The sequence below is a fragment of the Gracilinanus agilis genome, chromosome 3 (genome assembly GCF_016433145.1).
Source record: "Gracilinanus agilis isolate LMUSP501 chromosome 3, AgileGrace, whole genome shotgun sequence".
Taxonomy (NCBI): domain Eukaryota; kingdom Metazoa; phylum Chordata; class Mammalia; order Didelphimorphia; family Didelphidae; genus Gracilinanus; species Gracilinanus agilis.
The window spans coordinates 27,110,071-27,135,654 of NC_058132.1; the positions used below are offsets into that span (position 1 = coordinate 27,110,071).

The 25,584-nt window shown below is 46.8% G+C and overlaps 1 protein-coding gene across 3 annotated transcripts; it reads left to right on the forward strand.

Annotated features, from left to right (window-relative positions):
• Window positions 1-24,261, forward strand: SPINT2 (serine peptidase inhibitor, Kunitz type 2). Of its 3 annotated transcripts, none has more exons than XM_044667377.1 (5): window positions 1-600; window positions 21,172-21,225; window positions 21,888-22,049; window positions 22,401-22,451; window positions 23,652-24,261. In XM_044667377.1, exons 1-5 carry the CDS (start codon window positions 471-473, stop codon window positions 23,834-23,836), a joined length of 582 nt encoding a protein of 193 aa, XP_044523312.1. In that variant the 5' UTR covers window positions 1-470; the 3' UTR covers window positions 23,837-24,261. The 3 variants fall into 3 exon arrangements, with proteins under 3 accessions (XP_044523312.1, XP_044523313.1, XP_044523314.1); XM_044667378.1 differs by having other exon boundaries at window positions 23,670-24,261; XM_044667379.1 differs by lacking the exon at window positions 1-600 and adding an exon at window positions 15,249-15,285.
• The last annotated feature ends 1,323 nt before the right edge of the window (window positions 24,262-25,584 follow it).

The window sequence follows — 25,584 nt, forward strand, 5'->3', positions numbered from 1 at the left end:
ACTGGGGCTCAGAAGGTGGGGCGCGCGCGCAGCGGCCGGACGGGTCCTGGGGCTACAGTGAGCTCGCTCTCTCGCCCTTGCGCACGCCGGGGCCACAGCCAGACCCCCCCCCCTCCGACGTCCTCGGCGGCCCACGCTACCCCCAACTTCGGCCTACGGCGGCGGGCGACGCGAGTCTCTTTCTTCGAATCTCCCCCGCACCCACCTGAGCGAGAGCCGCGAAGGTCGACCAATCGGCGGCAGTGGCGGCCGGAGCCTCTCCGACCGAACCTCCCCCGCCCCCACCTGCGGAGACCGACCAATCAGCGGCAGCGGCAGCTGAATTCCTCTCTGACCGAACTGCCCACGCCTCCACCTGCGAAGACTGACCAATCGGCGGCAGCGGCTACGCGGACCCCTCTTTCCGACCCTTAGCTACAGCAACGGTCCTCGGCTGCGGCTCGCGCGGGACGGTCGGAGCACGGCCTGGGATGGGGCAGCAGCCGCATTTCCCGGCCCTGCTCCCCCTGCTGGGGGTCCTGCTTCTGGCCGGGGCAGCCTGGAGCTTCGACGATCTCCCCGCCAGCCCTAGGGGAACGGAGGAGCCAGCCAACCTTCAGGGTGAGGAAGGCGGCGGCAGGGCGACTTGGGAGCAGTCCTGGGGGGGGGGGAGGCCCACCCCTGCTCCTGCCCACAGTCTGCAGGGGAAGTTGCGGGGGAAGAGGGGAACAAGGTGGGCCCGGAGGGGGCGCCCTGGAGGAAGCTGGGGTTTGAGAAGCGGAAAAGGAGGAGGGGCTTGGAGGCCGGGAAAGGGTGGGGGGTTGGGCCAAAGACGGACAGCTTGGCTTGAGACTAGCACACTGCAAGGTTTGGACTCGGAGATAGGAAAACTGAATAGCACCTCAGACGCTAGCCGTGGTGACCCTGGACAAGTCATTTAACCCTTCGGCCTCGGTGTCCCTATCTGGAAAACCAAATGGGAGAACTAATGGCACTTACCTTACAGGGTTGGTGTGGAGAAAAAAATGAGAAAATATCGGGTGTCAATTTATTTGTAACTCCGAAAAGTGCTCGTATCAATGTTAGCTGTGATCGTAGGTACCATGATGGATTGACCGTAGCTTTCCAGTTTGGGGTATTGGACACAAGTGCCGGTCTGTGTCCTTTGAGGGAGGCAAGTGCCCCAAAAGGAAATAAATTTCTCAAGTACCTTAGACCAGAAGAAGCTCTAGGAAATAGTAGCATTGTCATAGCGTGGAAGAGCTGCAAAGATAGGGATGGGCCTTGGAAGTAGCCTCGGACACTATGGGTCGGGCAAGAGAACTTTGGTTTTGACTGTATTGTTGATGGAAACAGCAGGAAAATTAGTCGGCAGGGTTAGAAAGATTCATGAGTAGCTGGAGCAGGGTCCAGAAATAGGTCACAGAGAGCACAAGCAAGTCATAGTGGAGAAATGCTTTCTCCAGATGAGACATTGAGAAAGGGGTGTTTGATCACTGGTGTTGTTCCTCTCCTGACTATTCCTCTGTTATATAGTTTGGTTCCACCTGCCAAAACTTCTGCTGTAACTTATCAAATTTCCTTTGAGCCATCTGAGATAAGAGTAGCCAAAGATAGTCATCGCCCATTTGGAAGCTTAGCCTACCTGCTTGGGCCTCAAGTTGAACTGATCAGGTCTAGCCAGCCTCCTTTCAAAACGTGAACAAGCAAACAAGTCCGTCCCTCCTCCCCCACAGCCTACAAACTTGGGAATGATTCCATTTGACTTTGAAGAGTTGTAGGGTAGCAGATCATGTTTGCATACCTGCTGACCTCTTTTTTTAAAAAGTATTTCACAGTTGCACTGGTTGAACTTAGGGTTTTCTTATCTAAGGTCAGGTTTATTCGCACAGTCTGAGTACAGTATAGCCTCAGGTAGTAAGAAAGATGTTCCCCATTTCCACATTCACCAGGTGAGCAGAACTAAATTTTTCTGGATTTAAAGGAAAATAGGTGTGCTTTCTGTTTGAAATAGTAGGCTTGAAGAAGTCTGTCCTGGGATGGGTAGAAGAATTAGGCACCTGAGTCACTTTGGTGAAAAGAGGGGCTGAAAATTTAAACATTTATAATATGCTCGTTATGATCACAGAGAAACTGGAAAGTGGACATTTTGTAGGAATATGCCTAATTATAATAAGCAAAAGGCAATCTGGCCAAGAAGACTTTGTCATTTTCCAAATTGGAGGCTAAGAAACTACTTAGAGCAGTCAGTTATAGGATAGTTAGTCTTGGGTTCCTGGGCCTTGTGGTAGCTGTCCATCACATCGGGAACAAGCTTGGGCTAATTAACACCAAAGATGTGGTTTTCTTTCTTGTCTGATTCTTTAGTGGACTTTTGAGTTAAATTGATGGCGTCACGCCAACTGGGCCTCCACATCAACCTTCAAAGTGGCCTGAAGTTTATAGGGAATTTCTCAGGAAGCCTAGTTTCTTTTTGTTGATTTTTATCCAGTGGAAGTAAAGAAAAAAGCTCTAAGGAGTCCCAGGTTATGGGAACAAGGGATTTGGAGTCTCTTGATTTTGTCTTGGTTGTCATTGACTTGACATGTCACTTTACCAATGTACCTTAGATTCTCAGTCAACCAAAGAATAAGGACTAGGCTTTTTTTAAGGACCCTTTTTGATTTTACAATCAGATTATTTTAACTTTATCTCCTGAGCTTTGAGAGAGGGAACTTTTCAACAGATAAATAATAAGGGTGATATTCAAACTTGAAGGCACCATACAGGTCGTCTAACCCTCTAGTTTGATAGATGAAGAAGCTGAGTGACTTCCCCAACATCTGGTTTCAGGCTCATGGTGCCTTTTTCTGTATCACATGTTTGTATACAAATTTTCTGGTTGGTTATTGTGTATCCAACTTCTGCACTGAGAATTTACACTGTTCTTTAAGTTTGTCTGGTGATCTTTGGAATCAGTAGATAGTTTCTAGCATTAATTTGGCAACTTAGCTTTAATGTATTAAGGCAGCCTGTTTGATGTAGAAGAAAGCTTAGTTACCGTGTTTGAGGTCATAATGGAGTCCTTTCACAAATGAAACCGGACTTTCAGGTTGCTACGCCTGCCATTTTGAAATCCTTTTAGGTTGACTGCTGCTGATTGTTGGGATTCAGGGGTGGGGGTGGTCTGTGGTGATGGGAAACACATAATTTAGAAACCGACTCTGCAAAGTCCCCAGAACAAAGAGTTAGTTCCTTTGCTTTGTTTTGGAGCTGCCCGCCATGTCTGGATGGACACCTGGCTCCTCAGCACCAGAAACATTCCTTTCTGATTTGTCAGGGCCTTTTTAGAGCAATCCTTTAGCTTGTGATGGGGAGAGCAGAGCTTTTCTTTTTTCTTCCCACTCTCCTGACCTAAACTTTGCTTTTTTTTATCCGACTCCAAGGTCTGTAGTAAGCCCCAAACAATTGGTAGCCCTGGAATGGACTGGAGTGAAGGTACTCCTCTGGCCAGGGCCCTGGTAAGCAAGTAAGTTAGCCTTTGCTTGGCCTTGTCTCTGGCTGGATGTGAAGGAATGCTTAGCCAAATAAGGAATCGAATAGCTTATGATTCATGGGAGTTGGAGATTGCCTACTGTGTCCAACTAAAATGACTTCATTAACTCCGTGCTGTTCCCTGAAAGCCATATCATCTTGGGGATATGGATGCCGACTCCCTGGTGACTCCCCTAGAGCCTCAGGAAATCTAGATTGTGAGTGGTGCTGCTTTTTTAAAGTCCAAAATAAGGATCGCGTTTCACTCTGGGGGTGCTACCTTTCACAACTTTGTGAACGCTTGCAGTGCTATCTACTTGCACTAAGGAACTTTTAGAGTTTACTAGAATGGCCATTTAAGATAGAATAGTAATATATTTTTTTTAATTTTTTTTTTTTAGTAATATATTTTTAATAATGCAAGTGTCAGTAGTGGGACTGAGAGCAATTTAGTGTGGTGGGAAAAACTCTGAAGTAGGAGTCAGGCAGTCTGGAGTTTAGCACTCACTGTTTTAAGTCACTTTTTGGGACCTCCTCACTTTCCTCATCTGTAAAATAAGGGGATTTCTTAGCCAAAGTGACTGATATCTAAGGAACCTTCAAGGGCTTATGTTCTCCGATGGAAAAGCTTATATATATGTGCGAGTACTTTCCAGCTGGAACATTCTAGGACTAGTGATTTAAATGTGGTTCAGCAGAGTTTGGCATTGCCGGAACATGAGTCAAATGAAAAGTTTGTTTTTGTTTTTAAAAAACAAGGCCCATATTCTTGGCACATTGCTTAGTTTGTTGTTGGGACTGTGGCTATAGAAGGTAAAAGAGAGGTTTTCCAGTTCAGTTTCAGAGCTGGTAGCTTGTTCAGGGTTGAGATATGGTATGAATCATTTAAAATATATCATGGAAGCAAGCAGATTTTTCTGACTTTGGTAAGATAGTTTAGACCTTCTGCTGAACATTGATGATCTTTATAATTCACTTTTGGTTTGTCGGCAGAGATGCTATTCTTATTCCCATAAAGATCTGAATTGTTTGGAAAGTTTCTGACCTGCCTGCTTGCCGTGGTAATGATGACTACCAGACCTACAAGAGGAAGTGGAGCTAGTAGATTCCTGCAATGGAATTAGCTATTTGGGATCCAGATTGATCAACCTGCCAGATAGGTGGAGTTAAGAGTTCATCTTGGAACAGAATAGAAGAATTAAGCAAATAACTGCTTTGAACTTTGCAAATGATTACTTTTATTGGAAATGAAGGCAGGCTTGTCTGATCGTCCAGCTCCTAGCAGCTGAGAGCTTTCAGGTATTGTAGGTTTACAAAGGACTTCCTCCATGTAGGCTTTAAGGATCTTTTCCTCTTTAGTGAGGAAAAGAATATTTTAAAGTCTTAGTAAGTAGAGTATGATTCTGGGGGCCTCTCGTTCTGTTCTGTTCCCAGCATCACCTTTGTGCAGTGATAGATACCTAATGACCACGTCGATGTATTTGTTGTTTAAAAAATTATTTTATTTGGACGAACTGCAGGGGAGTTTGTTTGAATAAAAAGTCTGATTTGGGGGGTTTAGGGTGGCCTGGTATCCTGCCACGTACATCACTAGTCACTTAAGCCTCTTCATTTTCCTTCTGTCTCTCTTCTCCAGTCTTCCTACTTGGAAAGATTTCTTCCTAATTGGTATTCTCCCTTCTTGCCACTGCCACTCCCTCCTCAGCTCTACCTCTGAAAATTGCTGGCTTCTGCAGGAGGGCTTTCTAAGGCATTCCAATCTTCCCCCCCTTTGAGGCTTCTCTAAGGTTACCTTTCATCAACCCTCTACAAGTATGAACTTATCTACATATTGTCTCTTTCCCCATTAGAAATAAACTCTGTGGGGATAGGAACTAGTTTGCTTTTCGTTGTCTCCCTAGCACTTAGCACTATGCCTGGCACATAGTGATTGCCAAAAATTAAGGGCAGCTTTCCTATTACACCCCAGCTCAGAATCCTTCAGAACCTCCCTTCACTTACTCCCATCTAAATTTCTGCCTGGCTTGCTAGGCCCTTCGTTACCCAGCTACAACCTTTACTTCTCATTTCTCCCATCTCCCAGAGCCTCTCACCAGCTTCAGCCTGACCTCTTTATGACCATATTCAGTTCCTAGACCTGCCTCCTGCCTTCTCAATTCCCCTTCCTGGCTCTCTTTTCCCTCAAAAGGTTTCTACAGTGTTTGGAGGCACCCACACAATTTAGGACTTAATTATGTTGTCTCAGAGTGTGTGTTTGTTTGAAGTGTTTCTAGTTCTGCTTCCCCAACTGCTGGACCATTAAGTTTCTTGAGGCAAATAATGGCTCTTGCTAGCTTCGTGATAGCCCCTAGTGGTAGAGCACTTTCTTTGTATCAGAGCCTTCCGTGCCACTGGGGATATAAAAGCAAAAATTAAATAATCCTTGCTCTCAAAGAGCTGAAGTTTTACTGGGGAAGACAACTTATATACACATAAATAACACAACCAAGGTATTTGTCAAATAAGTAGGAGGTCGTTTTTTTTTTTCATGTGGAAAAGCCTGTAGGAGCTAGAGGAGTCTGCAGAGGCTTCATGTTAGGTATTGACCAGTTGAGCAGGATTTTGAAGGAAACAAGAAATTCTCTGAGACAAAGGTAAGTAGGGAGATTTCAGGCGTGGAGAACAGCCTGTCCTGAGGAATGGAGATTGGGGAAGGGAAGGGGAGGAGTAGTATGTTAAATGTGTCCAGAAACAGAAAGATGGCTAGTCGAGGTGAATTATAGAGTGCAAGAAGAGAAATGGAACGTGTCTATTAGAGCCTAGAAAGGTAGATTGGAAAGAGCTTGGGGGAAGGACCTGAAATGCCATAGAGTAGTGTGTATTTGATCCTAGAAGCAATGCAAAGCCACTGAGTTGTTTTTTTTTTTTTCAAGCCCTTAACTTCTGTGTATTGGATCATAGGTGGAAGAGTGGTAAGGGTGGGCAATGGGGGTCAAGTGACTTGCCCAAGGTCACACAGCTGGGAAGTGTCTGAGGCCGGATTTGAACCCAGGACCTCCCGTCTCTAAGCCTGGCTCTCAATCCACTGAGCTACCCAACTGCCCCTGCCACTGAGTTTTATTGACATAGTAAGATCCACTAGGCTTTAGGAAAATTAATTTGTCAGCAGTGAGCAATATAGACTGGAAAGAGGATAGGTCTGAAGCCTAGAAGACAGATCAGGTGACTGGAGTAGGTGATCATTTGAGAGAAAGGGATGGATTCAGGCCAAGGTATGAATATAGGTAAGAGGGACAGACAATTGATTGGATGTGGAGAATAAGGCAGAGAGAAATGAAAGGTAGCATCAAGGTTGTAAGCCCAGGTAGAGAAGTTGGGAAGCAGTCAATAAGTGCATTTATTAAGCACCTAGTGTGTGCCAGGCATTGGGCTAAAAACCCTGGGGGATACAAAGGAAGGCAGAAGAAAAATATCTGCCCTGCTCTCAAGGAGCTTGCAATCTGAGAGGAGATAGCATGCACACAATTGTATGTACAAACAAGCTGTAGACAGAATAAGTAAGAAATAATTAACAGAGAAGTCACTAGACTGAAGAGGGATTAGAAAAGACTTTCTGTAGAATCAGGGATTTTAGCCAAGTCTTAAAGGGAGTCAGGAAGTGACGATGAACAGGGAGAGAGCATTCTGGGCCTGGAGACAGCCAAAGAAAATCCCTGACCTCAAAATCTGGAGTGTCTTGTTTGTGGATCAACAAGGAGGCTAGTGTCACCTGATGATGAGGCAGAAGGGAGGGAAAGAGGGGGTAAGGTGTAAGAGGACTGGGAAAGTAGGAGAGGCTAGGTTATAAGGACTTTGAACACTCAATAGAATATTTGATCCTGAAAGAGATAGTGAGCCTCTGGAATTGGGGGGTGGGGTCAGGGAGGGATGTATTAGGAGGAAAAAGATAATAAGCATACAGTTGGGGATGTGTTGATATTTGTATGTGACATCTGGTTTGAAATGTCCATTCAGCAGGTGGCAATTCTGGACTAGAACTCAAGAGAGAGACTAGAGCTGGATACATAGATCTGGTGGGAGGGGATCATCTGAACCCAGCCAAGCTGATGAGGTTACCAAACGAAGCAAAGAGGAGAACAGAGCCTTGGGGACACCCAGAGTCAGGGCAGATGATTTGGATGTTAACCAGCTGAGTTCACAGCAACAGGACTTGTTTGGGCATCTTCATCATTCTTTCAAGCCCATGGCACCCCATTTTAGTCTGTAGACTGCCTCCTGCACCCTTTCCGCACTGGATGTAATCTATTCTTCAGCCAAACTGGACTTCTCCCTTTTGCCCAATAACATCATGTTGTTCACACTGTCTCCCTGGCTTACAGACAACTTTATTTGTTTGGTGTTACCTTTTGAAATCCTTCCCACCCTTTAAATTGCCTCCTTCCTGTGCTTTTCACAAGTGATTGCTGCTGCCTAGAATCTCTCTTAGTACTTTGTACCCTGTATTCGTTGTCAAGTCAGTCAGGAAAACCAATTTTCCAGAGTTCTGACAACTTGCTAGCTGTGTGACCCTGAGCAAATCTCTTCACCCCGTTGACCTCAGTTTCCTCATCTGTAAAAGGAACTGGAGAAGGAAATAGCAAACCACTTCAGTATCTTTGCCAAGAAAACCTCAAATTGGGATCAAGGCAGGACTCAAAAGGACTGAACAAATTCATTGTAATTTTGTGTTTGTATCTCTCCCTTATTAGGCTGGAGGCCCCTTCAGGGTAGGAGCCAGGTATTGATACATTTATGACGTTAATACTTAGAACAGTAGGTACTAAACACTTTTGATTGGTAGAATTGTATCCTCTTGAAGAAAGGGCTTTGAGGATTCCACAAATATTCATTAAAAAATTTAATATTTGAAAAGCACCATGTAGTTCTCTGGCTTGTCAAATCCTGTATTCATTGGGAGGCCTTTCTGGGTTCGCTTTCTACTAGTGCTTTCCCCTTTCAGATTACCTTCTCTACTTGGTATTCACTTATTTGTCGTCTCCCCTTTAGAATTTGAGCTTCTTGAAGGCTGGACTGTGTTTGGCCCTCTTCCTATCCCTAGCTCTTAGGGTCTTGATCCTACGTGAAATTTGGTTAAGGTTGGTTGTTTGCTCTGGTGTGGGAATAGAAATACTAGGAAATCAGTCCTTTTCCTTGTGGAATTCATCTAGGGGTAGGGAGTGAGGTACAACCATAGCCCAACTTCATTCCGGCAGTAAGCATTTTTTTAAGCATCTACCACATGCTGGGCCTGTTACCATTGCTAAGCATCTTGGAGATAAGTCTATGGAAAGGAAGTGGAGGATGTCTGAGTGAGAGAGCCCTGGTGATTAGGGGAATCTGGGAGGAAATGCAGCCTCCAGGCATTCTGGCCTGCAGCCTGTCTGTGTAGACTTTGGGAGAAGGATTGAATTTGGGGAATTCTAGGCCCATGATGTGGACTGCCCTACCTCCCTCCCAGGCTACCAGGCCAGGTGGTGCCTGCAAATGAATAGAAGGGAATGTTGTTGTGGAGATAGGTTTGGCCTCAATTGGATTGTGGGAGAGAGGGAGATGAGGAAGTGTGAAGAACAGGAAATGATGGCCTACAGTTCCCAGTACAGAAATAAGGAAGTTGAGCAGAACTGAAGGGGAAGCTTCCGAACTGGGTAAATGCAAAGCAGTTTGTTCTCTTGGTAATCGTCCTTCCACTGTGGAATTAACTCTTGGGTAAAATGAGTCGCTGCCTGACTTGAGGCTATTGAAATGACCTCTACCTTATGGCTCAGAAAAATGGAATCACCTGATTTCAAGCTGTAGGGATTGACTTTCCCCTCCCCTCCTTAACAAGGTAGAATGAAAAAAGTTTCAGTTAACGAATGCTGAGTGCTTGTGTGTACAGCAACTCCAGAGGAAAAAACTTAGGCCCAGAAAGCTCAAGTCCCAGTATTACATGGCAAATGGGCCGAGTGGATTTCTTGACTTTGGGCTGACTTGTCTTACTACTAGCCAATGAAATTAAGGATGTGCTCGATTGAATACACTGGCCCCCAGAAAAACTTGAAAAGACTGAAGTTGAGATACTTGAAGTCAATGTTATTCAGTATAATGTGATGTCTGTAAACATTGGAACAGCTGCCACATATTGTAAGGGCAGTTCCCAGACTTGTCTTGCTGAGTTCACTTGAGAGTACTTTGGAATGGCTTAGCCCTGTTACCTTGAGGGATAATTACACTTTTGTTTTAATCCTTAAACTTTTGTCTTAGAATCTAGGCCGAAGAGTGATGTGGGCTTGCAATTCAAGTCAAATGACTTTCCCAAGGTCACACAGCCAAGGCAGTATCTGAGGCCAGATCTGAACACCCTGGCTCTAGGCCGGACTCTTATCCACTGAGCCAAGTAGCTGCCTGCACTTTTGAAAACATAAGTACTCTAGTAGGGGGAAAGCAGCTGGTAGTCACTTAACTGTTGTAAGATGAGCTGCAGGCATATTAGAGAATCTCTTGCTTTTGTAAACATAGGCTTGAAGTCAGAATGCTCTCCAGTTTAGAGCACCCAGGGGAGGCAAAAGGAGCATGGCAGGATTCTGTTTTGCTAACTTGTTTAAAAAATAAACATGTCCTAAAACTGAAGTTTCAGCCACTAGCCAATTACCTCTGTCTCCCCTCTGGGGCAGCTGGCTGGAGCTGCTTCAGTGCCTGGAGAAGACCCCTGGTGGGCCATTCCTGCTGCGGCTGCCAGGCTGCCTCCGTTGCCTCAGGAATCCGAATTTGCCCAGTTTGAATTGATTGAGACCACAGTGAGAACTGCCCCTTTGTAGAAAGTCTGGATTTTTCAGAGATGATGGAAGCTGCCTCCATAAATGAATAATGCCCCAAACTTTAGTGCCCCGAGTTTTAAGGTTATCTCCAGTCCTTCAACAGTCATGTGCTGGTTTGCTTTACTTAAAGCTCTCCAGATTGCAGAACTTGTAGAACCTGTCTTGTGGGATTTAATCATCAGTAGCCAGTCTGTTTCAGAATTACTTAATAGTTTACACTTAAAATGCCTCCTGCCAGGGTTGCGTGCCTTGCATCAATCTACACACCATCCCCCCAGTGGAAGTCGTGGTTTTTAAATACTGGCTTTAAGCTGGTTGCTTCCTGAAGGTCAGCATTGAACGGCTTCTCCAGTACCCTGAAAAGATGACTCTCTGGCTTCCCCAGCTGCTTATTAGAAGCTCCATGCTTCTGTCACTGTGGTGGAGTTAAAAAGACAAAACCAGGCTCAAGTTTCATGATCAGGAAACTTGGGTGATGCCCACCTCTTGCTCTCTGGCCAGGTGACCACAAACCACCTTCTTGCTCAATCTCACTTTCTTCGTCTGGTTGAGATGCCTTCTGGTTTGCAGTTCTGTGATCTTTTGTTCCTGTTTCTCAGGCCTGTTAGAATCCAGTTTGTTTGTCTTAAGACACAAGAGATTGGGTGTGTATTGTAGGAGTGTGAGGGAGACCGGTTGGTGGCTTAGCTGACATGAAGAAGCCTTGCTTACATGAATTTTGGTCTTTTCAACTCTTGAGTCATTCAAGAGGAAAAGTTAGTTTTGTTTAAAGAGAAATCCCAGTTTATGATGGCTCTGAGGGAGGTCTCTTGAGCTGGCTGCTGTCATTCCTTTTCTCCTCTTGGCCAGCTGCTATACAGAGTTAGATTCTGACATTATCAAAGTCTGCTTTGTCACCTAATATAGATCACAGGTGATGCTGAGGCACATGTATAATGGAAAGTGAACTGAATCTGGAGCTGGAGGGCCGCCGCTCCAAGGGTCAGCTCCTCCTTGCTATGCGACTCTGAGGAAGTTATTTAACCTTTAAGCTTCTTCATGGTAAAATATTAGTCAGTTCTCACTTTGTGTAAGCGGACCAGTCCTAATTTGAATTTGCCCAGGGAGGAGGCAGGAATGGGGCCGCACCTGCCCCAGAGAGGGAGAGGGCAGGCACAAGGTTCCAAGGACGTGTTGGGGCCAGGGATAGGGAAGCCAGAGCAGGAGAGAAACAATGGGCATAGGGCCTGGGCCAGAACCAAGAGGAAGAAGCAGGGGAGAGCAGACAGGAGAGAGGATGGGAGCCGGGGACACTCAGGCAGGTGGGAAGAGTGGGGCCTGGAGGTCTCGCATGGAGGCATTCTTCTACCTTCTCTTGGGTTTTTCAGTGGGGCCATGGGAGGCTGTGGAGCACTAAGCTAAGGGGCAGTTAACTGCTGGTGTGCTTTTGGAATTCTTTCCAAATCAAATTCGAGTAATGCAAATTGGTGGAACACTAGAAGTTTTGGTGTGGATAATGTGGGCACTATTATTTCAAGGTTATTGTAAACCTAAAGGACTCTATGAAGATGATAACACCAGTGTGACTGTTAGCACTGATGGAGAAGGGTTGATCATTTTAGGGATCCAACACCAGTTTTCTATTTCTTCATCCATCAATCATGATGGTGACATTTTTCCTATGTCTGGCCCCACCATTGACCCCAGTCACTCAGGCTACAAACCTCAGAGTTGTCCTTAATTCTTTTATTCCTCACATCCTGGCAGTCTTTCCTAGCTCCAGCTTTCTTTCCCTGTCCCCGTCTTCCCAGGCCCTGTGGCAGGCAGACTTGGAGGAGGAGTCCCTGCAGCCTAGGCCTTTTTAAGTCCCTTTACCTCTTTTAACCTCTTCCTTTTCAGTGGCAATGAGAATACCAGTAGTGTTTCCCATCTCGCAGAGCTGTTTGAAGGCTCAAATGAGATCTATATAGAGAAATCACTTTGCAAAACTTGGAAGCATTCAAAATGTATATAATACTCTGAAAATTTACAAAGTACTTTTTTCATAGTAATCTTGAGGTGTAAATTGTACAATGTATATATTCATATTTTACAGATGATTTACAATAACAAATACAAATCACAACCAAGAGGTTATGATTTCTCCACAGTTGCCGCAGCAACTTGAACTTCATTCCCAGTTCATGCTCCTCCATGTCCGTTTTGTGCCAGCTGTGATTATTAACTATTAGAACATCCTGTTGGGTTAGACTTACCTTCCTCCTGCAGCCCTTCTTCAGTCTAATTTTCACATAGCTATCAGAATCTTCCCCAGGAAGCACAAGTCTGAACTTGTTTCTCCCCTGCTCAGACAAACTGCATTGACTCCCTCCTTCCTCTGGGATCAAGTACAAACTGTGGAGTCTTGCTTTAAGGGCTTGCCTTTCCAGCCATATTTCTCATTCAACCCCTTCACTCTTTATGTCCCTATCTCCAGCCACATTTCTGCCTTTCACTAACCTTCTGTTCCTTCCAGACTCATCTCAGGAACAGAAGGGGAGAACAGTGCAGCAGACAGGTTGGAGTCACCACTTAGTCCAGGGATTGAGCCTTTTCTTGGCCTCGGTTTCTTTTTCTGTAAAATGAAAGCATTTCCTTAGCTGTACTCTAAGAGATGCTGAATCCAAGTGAAAGTTTTTTGCCCTCTCTTCCACTTGTCCTTTCATAGATATTTTATTCCATGTCCTTCCCCTCCTCCCCTCTCAATATAATGGGGTTAGGGAACAGATGCTTAGAATAGGACTTTGTCCATACTAGGAACTTAATAAACATTCATTGACTGACATACAAATATGGCCTGGAGTTGTACTGTAGTGTTGGCATTTTAATGCTCCTTTAGCCAGACTATTAATCATTGCTTGTTTTAAAACCTTAGGATCTCAGGATTTATAGCAGGGGTCGGCAACCTTTTTGGCCGTGAGAGCCACAAACGCCACATTTTTTAAAATGTAATTTCGTGAGAGTCGTACAGTGCTCACAGTGCGGCTCCTGTAACAGTGCCTGAAAAAAATGGACTTTATGGCTCCTGCAGAAAGAAACATACGTTGCCGACCCCTGATTTAGAAGAATTTAGAGGAATGTGGATCCTCAGCTGGACCTGAGCAGCAGGAGACGGTTCCGGGGCACTGTTTAAAACCACCTGCTTCAAGTCACCATCAGGGAGTTGAGTTCTTACATTGTGTTTGCTTAGACTACAATGAAGTCCGTGTTTTGGTTTCAGTTGTACATCAGACCTTCAACATTCTGTTTAAATACTAAAGTTGGATCTATGAAACATCCATCAGTATTTATGGAGCTCCTCCTCTGAACCTAGTAACCTTCTGCTTTGGAGATAAAAGAGAAGACCTGAGAGTATAATCTCCAACTTGTATTTCTGTTTGTATTTACAGCCTAGTGGGTCAGGCACGAAGAATGCCCATGTAAAAATTGAGAGCAATGAATGACAAGGCCTAACCAGTCATGTGCTCAGTGGTGTGAACAAACGGTAGAGAAGGGAGAGGTGCTGGAAACCAAAGTAGAGGGGAAGGAAGGTTTCCCCTAAGAAGGGCGGAGAGTCTGAAGGCCCAGATGAAGCAGGCATGTGGCCACAATGGGTGACTGAGGAGTTGACCAAACCTCTCTAAAGACAGGCTATACTGGAAAACAAGTAGAAGATAAAGCTGTCGGGTTTGACTAGAGAAATAGGATAAAGTCAAATTCTGTTTCCCCCAAGACGGGTCAGAGCTTAAGCCAGCAAGGACCCAGAAAACCCAGGCAGAGAACTTGAAATTTGGGCCATGGGCTGTGACTGTGGAGGTCCTTAGACAAGGGAGCGGCATAAGGATTGCTCTCTCTTAAAAGGAATACTAACTAAACCTGTTCTCAGCAATGCGGAGTTCCAGGCTAACCCTAAGGGGCTCTCCACTGCCATAGAAGGAACTATTGGAATCTGAATGCAGATCCAGACCTACTCTTTTTCACTTTCTTTCCATCATGAGTCTTCCTGTATTTGCAGTATGTGTTTTCTTTTATGGTATGAGGAATATGAAAATATGTATTTCATGACAGTACAGGTAAAACCTATATCCAACAATTTACTGTCTGAAGAGGGAGGCAGAGAGTTGAGATGGCAGAATGTTTGCAAAACCATTGTCAAAAATGGTTTCTACGTGTAACTGCAAAATTTAAAAAAAGGGAATCCTGTGGTGGAGTGACGGAGTGAGTGGTGGGGGGAGAAAGCACTGTAATGGCTAGGAGGGACTATTGGAGTGATTCAGGCTCTCTGGGCTCAAGGACTGGTCTAGGCTAACCACCCCGGGGACGGAAGATTCCTCCTGAGTCTACATCTCATGTCACAGCGTTCCAAGTAAAACTATTATTTTTAGTCAGAGAGCAGTGAGCTTTATTGTCCTTGCTAACCTTTTGAGGGCTCTTCGAGGCTCTCCACAGAAATTGGGACAAAGGCTGGGCTTGTCCTGGTGCCATGCCCCTTGCCAGAAGTCTCTGGTGTTTTCCGGACTAGCTTTGAGACCGGAGGCAAAAGAATTGCCTTTAGTATTGTTAACAGAGTGAATATTTTCTAAAGTTGTACCTAGGCGGAGACCATTAACATTAGGATGTCACAAGCTTGTTTTTAAAACAACAATAATAGCTCACTTGGATACTGTGCTTGACCTCTATAAAGCAGTTTCCTCCCAGCAACCTTGTTTAATGAGTCCAAAGAACCTGCTCACCTGCTCCATGCAGGAGCTGTTTGAAGACCTTCATGTTTAACCTTGAGAAAACAGTCCTTTGGGGAGGAGCCATAATCACTGTCTTTCCAGTGGTAGAAGGTTGGTGGATTGGTCTTGTGGGAGAGGGATCTGAGCTCTGCTTACCTCTGGAGTGGGGAGTGGGCAAAAGCCTGGTTTGGGCTCAATGTAAAGGAACATTTCGCACCCGTCAAACATCCCAAGTGGGATGGAGCTGCCTTCGGGTGGAGGTACGGAACCGTGTGTGTGTGTGTGTGTGTGTGTGTGTGTGTGTGTGTGTGTGTTGGGGGTGGGAAGGTGGGAAGGGTGCCTTCCAGCACTGAGATTCTTTGAGGCCAACATTGTCCCCACATTTCCTGGGAGAGGTTATGACTTGCCTATGGTCCAGGACTAGAGCCTGCAGCCTCTGACGTCATTTGCTGCCCACCTTGCTGTTAACCCTGAAGACTTTGGCCAGAAAAGAGGGGTTACCTCCTGCTAGCTCTGGGATGTGGGGGCCATTTACTGCTCTTTGCCAAGTTAAGTAGGCTCACTTTTTGTGTATTTCAGACTTATGTCGTGCCCCCAGGGTGGTAGGTAGGTGCAGAGCCTCCATCCCAAGGTGGTGGTATAATGTCACAGATCAGGCTTGCCATACATTTGTCTATGGAGGTTGTGGTGGAAATGATAACAACTTCCCAACACGAAAAGAATGTCTCAAAGTGTGTGCTGGAGCTACAGGTAAGACAGTAGCAGGACTTATTCCCTCAAATCTCACTGTAGTAACTGGTCCCACACCACAATCTGGAAGAAATGCTTGAAATCCGAGGAAACTGAGGCACCTTCATCCACCAACCACTTAAGAAGTAATTTCTGTGTTATACTAATTAGAATATCAATACCCAACCTTCCTGCCTGCCCAACCTTGGACAAATCACTTCTCTCTGGGTCTCAGTTTCCTCTGAACAGTGAGGGGGCTGAACTAGATGGTTTCCAGGGTCCTTTTCAGCCCTGGGTATATGCCCCAAGTACCAAGTACAGTGAAAAAATGGGGGTGGGGGTGCTGTTAGACTGGGCCTTGGAGGATGGACCAAAGGGCAGGTTGGGAGGTTGGGCAGCACACACCAGCCGTTTAGGGTACAGCAGGACAAAGGTTTGATTTTTCTCAATTTAGGAACCTTCCAGCATTTTCTTTTATCTTCGCTAATGAATGACAGCTCTCTGACATTCTCAGGAGGAAGGGAGGAGGCCCTTGTTAAGTACCTACTATGTGCTGGGCAACCCTTATCTCACTGGGTAATATTGGGCAGTAGCAGTCTCATCCACACACATTTGTCATATGCCTAGTGTGAGGTGTTGTGTTAAGTGCCCCAGGATACAGAAAAAGGCCAAAAATATTCTCTTAAGGAATTTACATTCAGACGTGGAGAGAAAACATGGCAATAACTAGGTAGATAAACAAGAGCTATGCTGAGTAGATTAGATAGAAGGAAATCTGTGCAGGGAGGGCATTCGATGCTCGGAGGTCTTAGAAAGGGCTCCAGCAAAAGGTAGGATTGGAGCCCAGGAAGCTAAGCTAAGAGGTAGAGGGAGGAGGCGGCCAGTGCAAAGGACTGAGATTGGAGATTCGTGTTCAGAGGCTGATGCTGCTCAATGATAAGATGTGAAGCAGAGTAAGTATGGACTTAGAAGGGCTCGAAGTCTCAAGCAGGGGAAATTTGTGGTGGATCCTGGAGAGAATATGGACCTACACTTTAGGAGAATCTCTTTGGTAGCTATGGGGTGGTGGATTGGCTGGAGAAGAAACAAGACAGGAAGAGCAGATTAGAAAGCTGTAGGAATAATCTAGGCAAGCAAAAGTGACGCGAGCCTAGACCAGGATTTGTGGTTGTATGAGTGGAGAAAAGGAGACATATTTAAGAGATGACATGAAGGTAGATTTGGCAAAGTAGTGGCCATATAGGATGGGTGAGAACAAGGCATCAAGGATGATGCTGAAGTTTGGAAACTAGGGGGCTCTGCTCACACACTAGATGGAGAGCACTGAGCCCTGGATATTCAGGAGGACCTGAGTTCAAATCCAATCTCAGACACTTCCTAGCTGTGTGACCCTGGGCAAGTCACTTAACCACCCCCATTGCCTAGCCCTTTCCACTCTTCTGTCATAAAATTGATACTAAGACAAAAACACAGGTGAGAAAAGGAAGAAAAAACTTACTTTCCTCCTCAATGGAGCTGTTACACTGAGGTCCCTGCCCTGAATATAGAGAGTGGAATTCTGGGCATTTGGGCTCTTCTGATCTCTAGGGTTTGTTTTGTTGTTGTTGTTTAATTTTTTTAAACCCTTACCTTCTGTCTTGGAGTTAATACTGTGTATTGGAGTTAATACTGTGTATTGGCTCCAAGGCAGAAGAGTGGTAAGGGTAGGCAATGAGGGTCAAGTGACTTGCCCAGGGTCACACAGCTGGGAAGTGTCTTAGGTCACATTTGTATCTAAGACCTCCCGTCTCTAGGCCTGGCTCTCAATCCACTGAGCTACCCAGCTGCCCCCTGATCTCTAGGTTTTTTAAGGCTAAGAGGCCTGTGAGTGCTGGTTATCCATCACCTACAGAATCCTCTACAAAGTCATCAGGCCTTTGTTTTCCTTCCCCTACTGCTAGGGAGAAAGGCTTCATCTGGACTTGCCTGTGGATACTAAGAGTCTTCATTTTATAAGCAGGAAGGGAATTTTAATAGTCTTAGGGAGTGATCTTGCTAAAATGTCACACGAGTCGTCTGTCTATAACTTGACCCTTTGGACGTGGTTATTTTGCACATTGTGATTATCCTGGGCTAAGTCTGCTGTTTTTTCATCGCCCCAGCTTTTTCTGCTTTTTGAGTTGTTAGCTTCTTTTTTTGAATAGTGTTTTGTTGCTGCCATAAATGGTCTTGTCTGTAATAACCTCTCCCTTCCCCTTCTAATCTGCTGTGGGCTGAGGTAGTTAGCATACAGTTAGGCTTTGGTTTCCAGCCAGAGCAAGTGGCTAAATTGGGCACAAGACAGGTGGGAGAAGTAGACTTGCAGCTAAAGAAGCCTTGGGTTCACATTTCTACTTCTAACACTAGCTGTGTGACAAGAGAGAGTCATAAACCTTTCTGAGCCCATTATTTCCTTATCTGTAAAATGAGGATCATTGTAACCCCTGTCTAGTGCCTGCCTCCTTGGACGACTGGGAGCCTTCAGACTTGAAAGCCCTCTAGAAAGGCCAGCTGTGCTTGAGCATCCAGGATCTTTGCTCTTCCTTTTTCTTAACCTGCCTAATGTTCTACATGCCCACCAGGTGCTGAGCCGGGGCAGTGAGTTCAGAGCAGTCCATTCATCAGCTTAGGGTTTTATGCTGGTCTTTTGTACCCTGGATGATGAAGCCAAGTGCACTGGACATTTTCCCACTAATTCAAAGAAGTGTGGCCCATCCTTAGAGTGTTTTACTGGTCACAAAGCACTTTAATCCCAACGCCACTGAGCATAAGCGTCTCTTGTTTTCTAGAAAAAGAAACAGGCTCAAACGAGTACCAGTATTTGCCCGCCACCGCCCAGCAGTTGGTGCTCCTCCGAGCTCAGCCCCCTTAGACCAGCGCTCTCTCATTATCGAACAGTTGTGCTTACCTGCCCAATATGGCATTTTTTCAGAAAGCTTCAAGTTGACCCGTCTCCATCTTGGAATCTAGTCCACTAATGTGAATGTGAGACAGTCAGTCTCCCTCCAGAGGGTGGGATTTGCCTTTTGCCCTGGGATAGGAGGAGATGACATACAGTATTCCTTAGAGTTAGGACAGATTAACTTCTTTTGGCGAAATTCCTTTAACTCTCTAATGGCAGCAAGTTTTTGTTCCCTTGTAGAGAACTCTGCTAAAGAAGCCTCAGCCAGGAGGAATGGAGCACATGAACCTGGCCCAAGTGGTAGGTTCTTAGGGAGAAGCTGGACTGGAAAGAGGACCAACCATCATCCAGATAGATAATTATTAAAGACAATTGCCAGTTTGGGGTGGAGAGTCCTGCCCGAGCCTATTTAGAAAGGGGGGGAGATGAGGGATAGGGGACAGACGATGACATCTACTTCCTGCTCAGGTGAAGGAGGACATGTCACTCATGCTGTGTTTATTCACATCAAGAAACGATTAGCATCCGTAAAGCCTGAACTAAGTTCCGTGGAAAGTAATGCCCAAGTGGGGTCAAAGTCCTCACCCTCAAGGCTGACAGTCTTCTGGGGGGGGTGATCCAACTGGACTCCAAAGTGGCATTTTAGGCCACGTCAGAAGAGAATGAGTATTGGGAGGAGAGCCAGGGAAGGGGCTAGTTTTTGACAGGGATGGATCAGGGAAAGCTTCTTGGAGAAGGCAGCGATGACGAGTAGGTAGGATTTCACTGCTCTGTCCTAGAAAACGTGGTATTTGTGGTGGTTGCTTAGAAAGTGTCGAAACTAGATGGTCACCCCAAGACGTGAATGCTTACTTTGCCCGTGTTTGTTGCCCTCCCCCCACCCCACCACCCCACCACCCCCAGCTCCTCAGTGCCACTGCCCTACTTGATCTCAAGCTTTGTTTATGCTAGGTTGCTTTGTAGCCCTGACAGCAGCTGTCCTATTCCTCTTTTATGCTTAAGGATACAGCATCGGGAGCCTGGGGTGAGTGGTGCCCATCTATAACCTGGATGCCGGTTGTGAGACGAGCCATTTTTGTCATATGATGGGATGGAAATGCAATAAGGGTGCCCCCTACATATGGAGCCCCCTTGAGGACAGATCTCCCCTCAGCTAGCCTTAGGCCTGGGAGGATTGGTGAAGCGGCATCCAGTGCCCCAACAGACATGTAATTCTGCAGTTGACATTTTCGTGTGACGGGATGGTATAGGCATATACTCTGATCCAACAGCATTTTGCAATAATGTTAATTTTAACTAAAACCCCACTTTGTAACACTTTTGAAAAATGCGATTGTCCCATTGTTTGGGGTCTCTCATCTGGTTGGTGATAAAGCTCCAGCTAGCACTTGAGCTTTTCCTCCCAGAGATCAGTGGTGTGAAACTCAAACAGAGGGAGCAATCTGATTCCGGACACTTGGGAACGTTGTGGCCTGTGTTCGATACCTCCGCCAAAGACTGCCTTCTTCCTTTGGTACTAACTGCCCCCTGCAGTGTTGTTTAACCTACTATCATGAATTTCTGGAAGTTACTAATAATAACAAGAAGAACTCACACTGGCACAGTGCTTTATGGTTTACAGAACACTACCTTTGGGATTGTAGGGCCAATATTCTTGGCTCTGTTTTACAGATGAAGAAGTTAAGCCTGAGAAGAGCGGATAGGTAATTTACCCAGGCTAGTATCAGCCACCAGAATTTGAATTCATGCCTCTCCTGACTTCCAAGTATGGTATTCTTACACTGTGCAGAATTACCTTTCAGTGTTGGGTGGGATAAGTCTGTATTGAGTCTCAGTTAGTTTTCATTGTCAGTTGATTAGAGATCTACAGTGATACAACCCTCTTTCTGGACCCGTTTCCACAAAGTTATTATTGTATGACTGTTAGCCTTTCTTGCATCAGGATTTTGCAAGGATGGGCTCACCACAGTACCGTAAATTCCTTACATTGGGGTCTCCGGTACAGTCTTCAGGCAGAGAGTTTTCCCTGATATGTGCCTGTACATGAACTTAAGCTAATTGTTGTGCCAAGTATATCGCATTTTATTGGAGGCGTTAAACCTGCGGATTGATTTCTTCAGGAGGCAGAAGATTTATTTAATCCCTGCCTCAGTATGGGAGAGCCGCCGGCCGCCATATTGAAAAAGTTCTTCCCTGTACCTCCCATTAGGTACTAGGGGAAAGGCCAGTATGTGAATCATTCAGGTTGTGCTTGGGGGGAGCAGGGCAGGGATTTGCAAGTTATGAAATGGACTTCTGGCTAGAGGAGACCTTCCTGGAACTCATCTCCACCTCTAGCTTAAGAAGTCTGAGGTCATCTTAGACGGGTGTGTTACTTCTGGAAAGGACATTTTGGGCTCCTCAGACCTTGGGTGGGAATTATTGGGAACCTGCTTATCTCCTAAAGCATTATCTTTATGATCCCAGCTTCGCTTAAACAGAAATGTTTTTGTTTCAGCTCCCAAAAAGCAAGACTCAGAAGTATTTCCTGGCAATGATTTCAACTACGAAGGTAACTTTTAGGATTAAACACGTAGTGAATTTTCATCTAGGTCAGGGGTTCCCAAACTTTTTTGGCCTACTGCCCCCTTTCCAGAAAAAATATGACTTAGCGCCCCCTGTCACATACTATCACCGCCCCCTTACAGTTATTCACAGCCCCCAAATGCACCTGTGGCCATCACCGCCCCCCTGGATCACTGCAGCACCCACTTTAGGAATCACTGATCTAGATGGTTCTCAATGTCTAAATTGGATGCCAGTGAGGGCTTCACCTGCGCTGAGGTCCACAAATGGTCCATTTACCTTAAGTGAGAACCGACTGCTTGAATGGGGATTGAGACATAACAGGATGTCCACAGATTTAATGTATACATCAAAAAAATGTGTTGAATGCCTTCACTGGAGTTCATTGTGAGGCCCTTTTGTCAAGGAATATAACTGTGTCTAATGAAAAGCTCTCTGTGGGCAAAGGGGGGGAGGGGTGTGTGGATCTTGACCACAGACACCATTCCTAGTAGATTTTCTTCATAATCTTGTGGTTATCAAAATGGGATTTGAGAGGCAGCCTGACTAGATCTGACTTTCCCAGGAGAGATTCCTGTATTTCTCAGGAATTTGGGGCATCGCTTGCAAAGCCTAAACCAATCGAGGATTTCTGTTGGGTGTTCCCAGACTACTGTGCAGCCAAAGCAGTCACTGGTCCCTGCCGGGCAGCCTTCCAACGATGGTTCTTTGATGTTGAGAAGAATACCTGTGCCCATTTCATCTATGGAGGATGTCGAGGCAATAAAAACAGCTACCTGACCCAAGAGGACTGCATGTCAAAATGTTTCGGTGAGTGGAAGATTCAGACAAGGGATTCCTTTGCATGTGAGAGCTTGAGGATTAAGCTTAGAGGCTGCTGCTTTCTATCGCTGGAGGGTAGAAGGGATGGATTGGCTCTGGGGACAAAAGGGGGCCCCGGCAGTTTGGGGGGGGGGCACAGTCTGGGTGATGGGCCCCTGATGCCTTCTGGAGACTTGGGAAATTCAGTGGAGAGGCCCCTCCCTTTGCTGCTCCAGATTACTGAGCCTTTTCCAGCGGCAGATGCTCAGGGACACATTGGAGAAAAGCTGGGCAGCTCCCAGCACTCACTGGGTTTTCTCTTGCATGTGATTTCTCAGCCTCTCTTTGTTCCTCCTTCAGGCAAGCGCACCTACAACTCATCTCACCCTGTCATGCCCCACTCCACCAAAGGTAAGTGTCCTGATTGCATTCGGGAAAGTTGGCTCTCCCCTCGGCAGAGGCTCTTCTGTGCTCTGGGTCACTCATGGGTGGGAAACTCGGAGGCCTCCACTCCCGTTTCCAGTCTCCTTCCCCACTAATACAGTAGACCCCGAGAGCACTTGCTTTTATTCTTTCTTCCTTCATGAAAGGGGCAGGTCAGCCCAGAGCCTAGATGAATTTTGTTAGTGAGCACCCCCAAGGCAGTAGGTCTGCCATTGAATGAATGGATGGAAAGACCTTCAGGGGCTTTGAGAAGGTGGGGGGGGGGGGGGGGCGCCTGCAAAGAAGAGGCAGCCAGCTGGGATCCTGAGCAGGAAAGCCCCCACTCTGAAGGGGTCTGTGTCTGAGGGGAGGGGAAAGGGCTGACTGGGCCTTCAGTGGGACATCAGTGGCTGGACTCTTGGACCTGGCTCTTTCTCAATTTGAGATGTTCACACAAGCCAGTGACAGCTGCTGGGCCAGCAGGCACACAGGAGGCAGCTCCTAATTGATTAGAGTTAAAGCCTCATTAAGTTTGAGGTAGGAGCCCCTGCCGGGAGGCCATAATACCCTGCAAGGCTGTTTAGCAGATGGCCCTGCCAGGCCACATTCCACAGGAGCAGTGCCAGCTGGAGGTCATCCTTCTCCCTGGCTAGTGTGCTGGCTGCCCAGTACTCACTGCTCACTTTCTGGGGCCAGTTCAGTACAGGAGGGGTCCTTCCCAGCGCCATACAGGGTTTTGATGCCCCCTTTCTGCCTTGATTCCCTGCCAGCCTGGCAGTTACCCCTTCTTTTGTTCTGTCACCAAGTCTGTGGCCATGTGCTCCCCTGTAGCCCCAGTTCCTGGTTAGGTGCCTTTGCAGTTGAGGGACTTTGGCCCTGGAAGCTTGTGGGGAGACTTGAGGCTCCCTTGGGGAAGGATCTCGGAAAGACACTGAGAACCGTGGGCATGGACTGTGCTTGTGATTAGAAGGCACAGTTAGTGCCTCCTCTTTTCCAGTCCTGCTAGGAAAGTATAGACCCTTAGAAAGGGTGTTCCCCAGTGTTGGGTAATGAGAATAGAGACAGGAGGGCCCTGCAGCCTCTGGGCTTATAAGCACTGCACCTGTCTGGCTTCTGTGGCTGTAGGGGAGCAACAGCCCAAGAGGGTTTGTGCCTCAGGAGTTACCCTTTCTGGATCCTTTTGCCTAGAACCTCTCTTATCCCCAGCCGTGGCCTTGGCGGTGCTGCTGGCAGTGATGGCGGCCGTCCTCCTGGGAGCCATGGTGGTCATCTTTATCAAGATGGCCCGGAAGAACCAGGCAAGCGCGTTGAGCACGGTGTGGAGCCCTATCGATGACAAGGAGTACCTGGTGAAGAGTGCCTACACCATCTGAGGAGGCTGGGGAGCCCCATCCTGTGAGCAGTGGCAGCAGCATCCCTTGGCTTCCGTCTTTTCTATGCAAGCTGCAACAAGGGCTCAAAATCTCCTGATGAAGTGTAAATATGAGAAATCGTTGGGTGCGGGGAAGAAGGGAAAGCAAATTGTAGAAAGGCTGCGTGTTGGGTTTTTTTGTTTCCTCTTTAGTTTTTTAAGTGCGATTGATTTGTGTATGACCTATTTTTTATTCCAAGAGGCAAGCGAAGCACGCTTCTGAGTTTTGTTTGTTTAGGGGGGAGGGGGGCGGTCGGGAAGTGGGGCATTTTGGTTCAGAAATATTTCTAAAGAAACCAAAGCACGGATTTTTATTTTAGGATTCTGAAAGGGGGTAGAGGAAGAAATGTGAAAGATGAATAAAAGTGCCTTCTCTTTGAAAATCCATCTCAGCTGATGCCACCTTTCTTGAACACACCTCGGGAACAAAGCCCTTTTGTGTCCGTCCCTTCTGCCCGTTGCCACCTCACCACACAGCGCAGGGGTACTCCATACAGGGAGGCGGCCGGGGAGAGTAGCTAGCTTACATTTCGGCGGTTTTGTGGCTATTGGGGCAGAGATTATCCCTTTTTTATGGCAGAGGAAACAGGAAATTGAGATGCAGCCTGGCTAACAGGGACAGGCCGGCCTGAGACAGGCTGCCTGACTTCCCTGCCCTTTGGTGCTCTTTCCACTTCAGGAAAAAGTATGGCTAGAGCGCATGTGAGAGTTCCCAATGCTAACCTTTCTCCTCTGAGCACTGGCACTTTGGACCAGAGGCCAAAAGGGAACGAGCAAAGAATGATTCAAAGGTAGCCAAGTGTTGTCTTGGTCAAAGCCACTGTGACTGATGAGTGCGGCTCCATTTCCCTGGCCAGGAGAGGCTCATCTGCTCCGTCATCTTGGCCTTCGAGATGAGGTGCCGAGGCTCTCGCCCAGGAAGCCAGGCTTGGAGCTGGCACTCAGCCCAGGTTAGGCTGCATCAGGCTTGGGATTCACCTCAAACAAAAGCCCTTCAATTGTTGAGAGCCCTCGTGCCATGGCCTGCATGGGGGCCTTTTCTCTGGGGCACGACCCCCAAAGTCCTGCCTGCCCCTGGCCTTCGGGCTGACCCTGCTGCTCGCTGGGTGTTCATTTCCTGCTTCCTTCTGGGCACTTGCTTTGTTCTCCCTCCTCCCTCCCCAGAACAGGTTTGACCTGATAGCAACATCTGAGCAAACCACAAGATCTGCAAATCTTGGGGCCGCCACCCCGAGGCTCAATGACTCAGTCCTGTAAGGAGCAGCTTGTGGGAAGGCAGAGCAAGGAGGGGGTGTTGGGGAAAGCCAAGCCGGCCCTCTGGGGTCCCCCGTGGACGTCTTCCTGTATCAGTTGGACCTCTAGAAGAGTAGAAGGAGTAGAGCTGGAGGCAGAAGGCCCAACTCCACAGGCACTTGGGACTGTATCATCTTGTTTGAGTCACTGGCCTGGGCCTCGTTTTCCTCACTTGGAAAAGAGAATCCTTGCACTACCTGCTTCACCGGCCTATTAGGAGATGGAAGGAGATAGGCAGCAGCATGAGGAAAGCCCCAGGCTCTGAGTCAGGTCCTTTCCGGATCCCAGCTCTGCCTGACCCTTAACTTCACCTAGAAACTGGGGTTGGCCTCTGATCTCCAGGGTCCCTCTCAGGACCCCCAGCCATGACCATTGTACTAGGAACAGAAGCCACACAGAGTGAACTTGTGTGGCCCC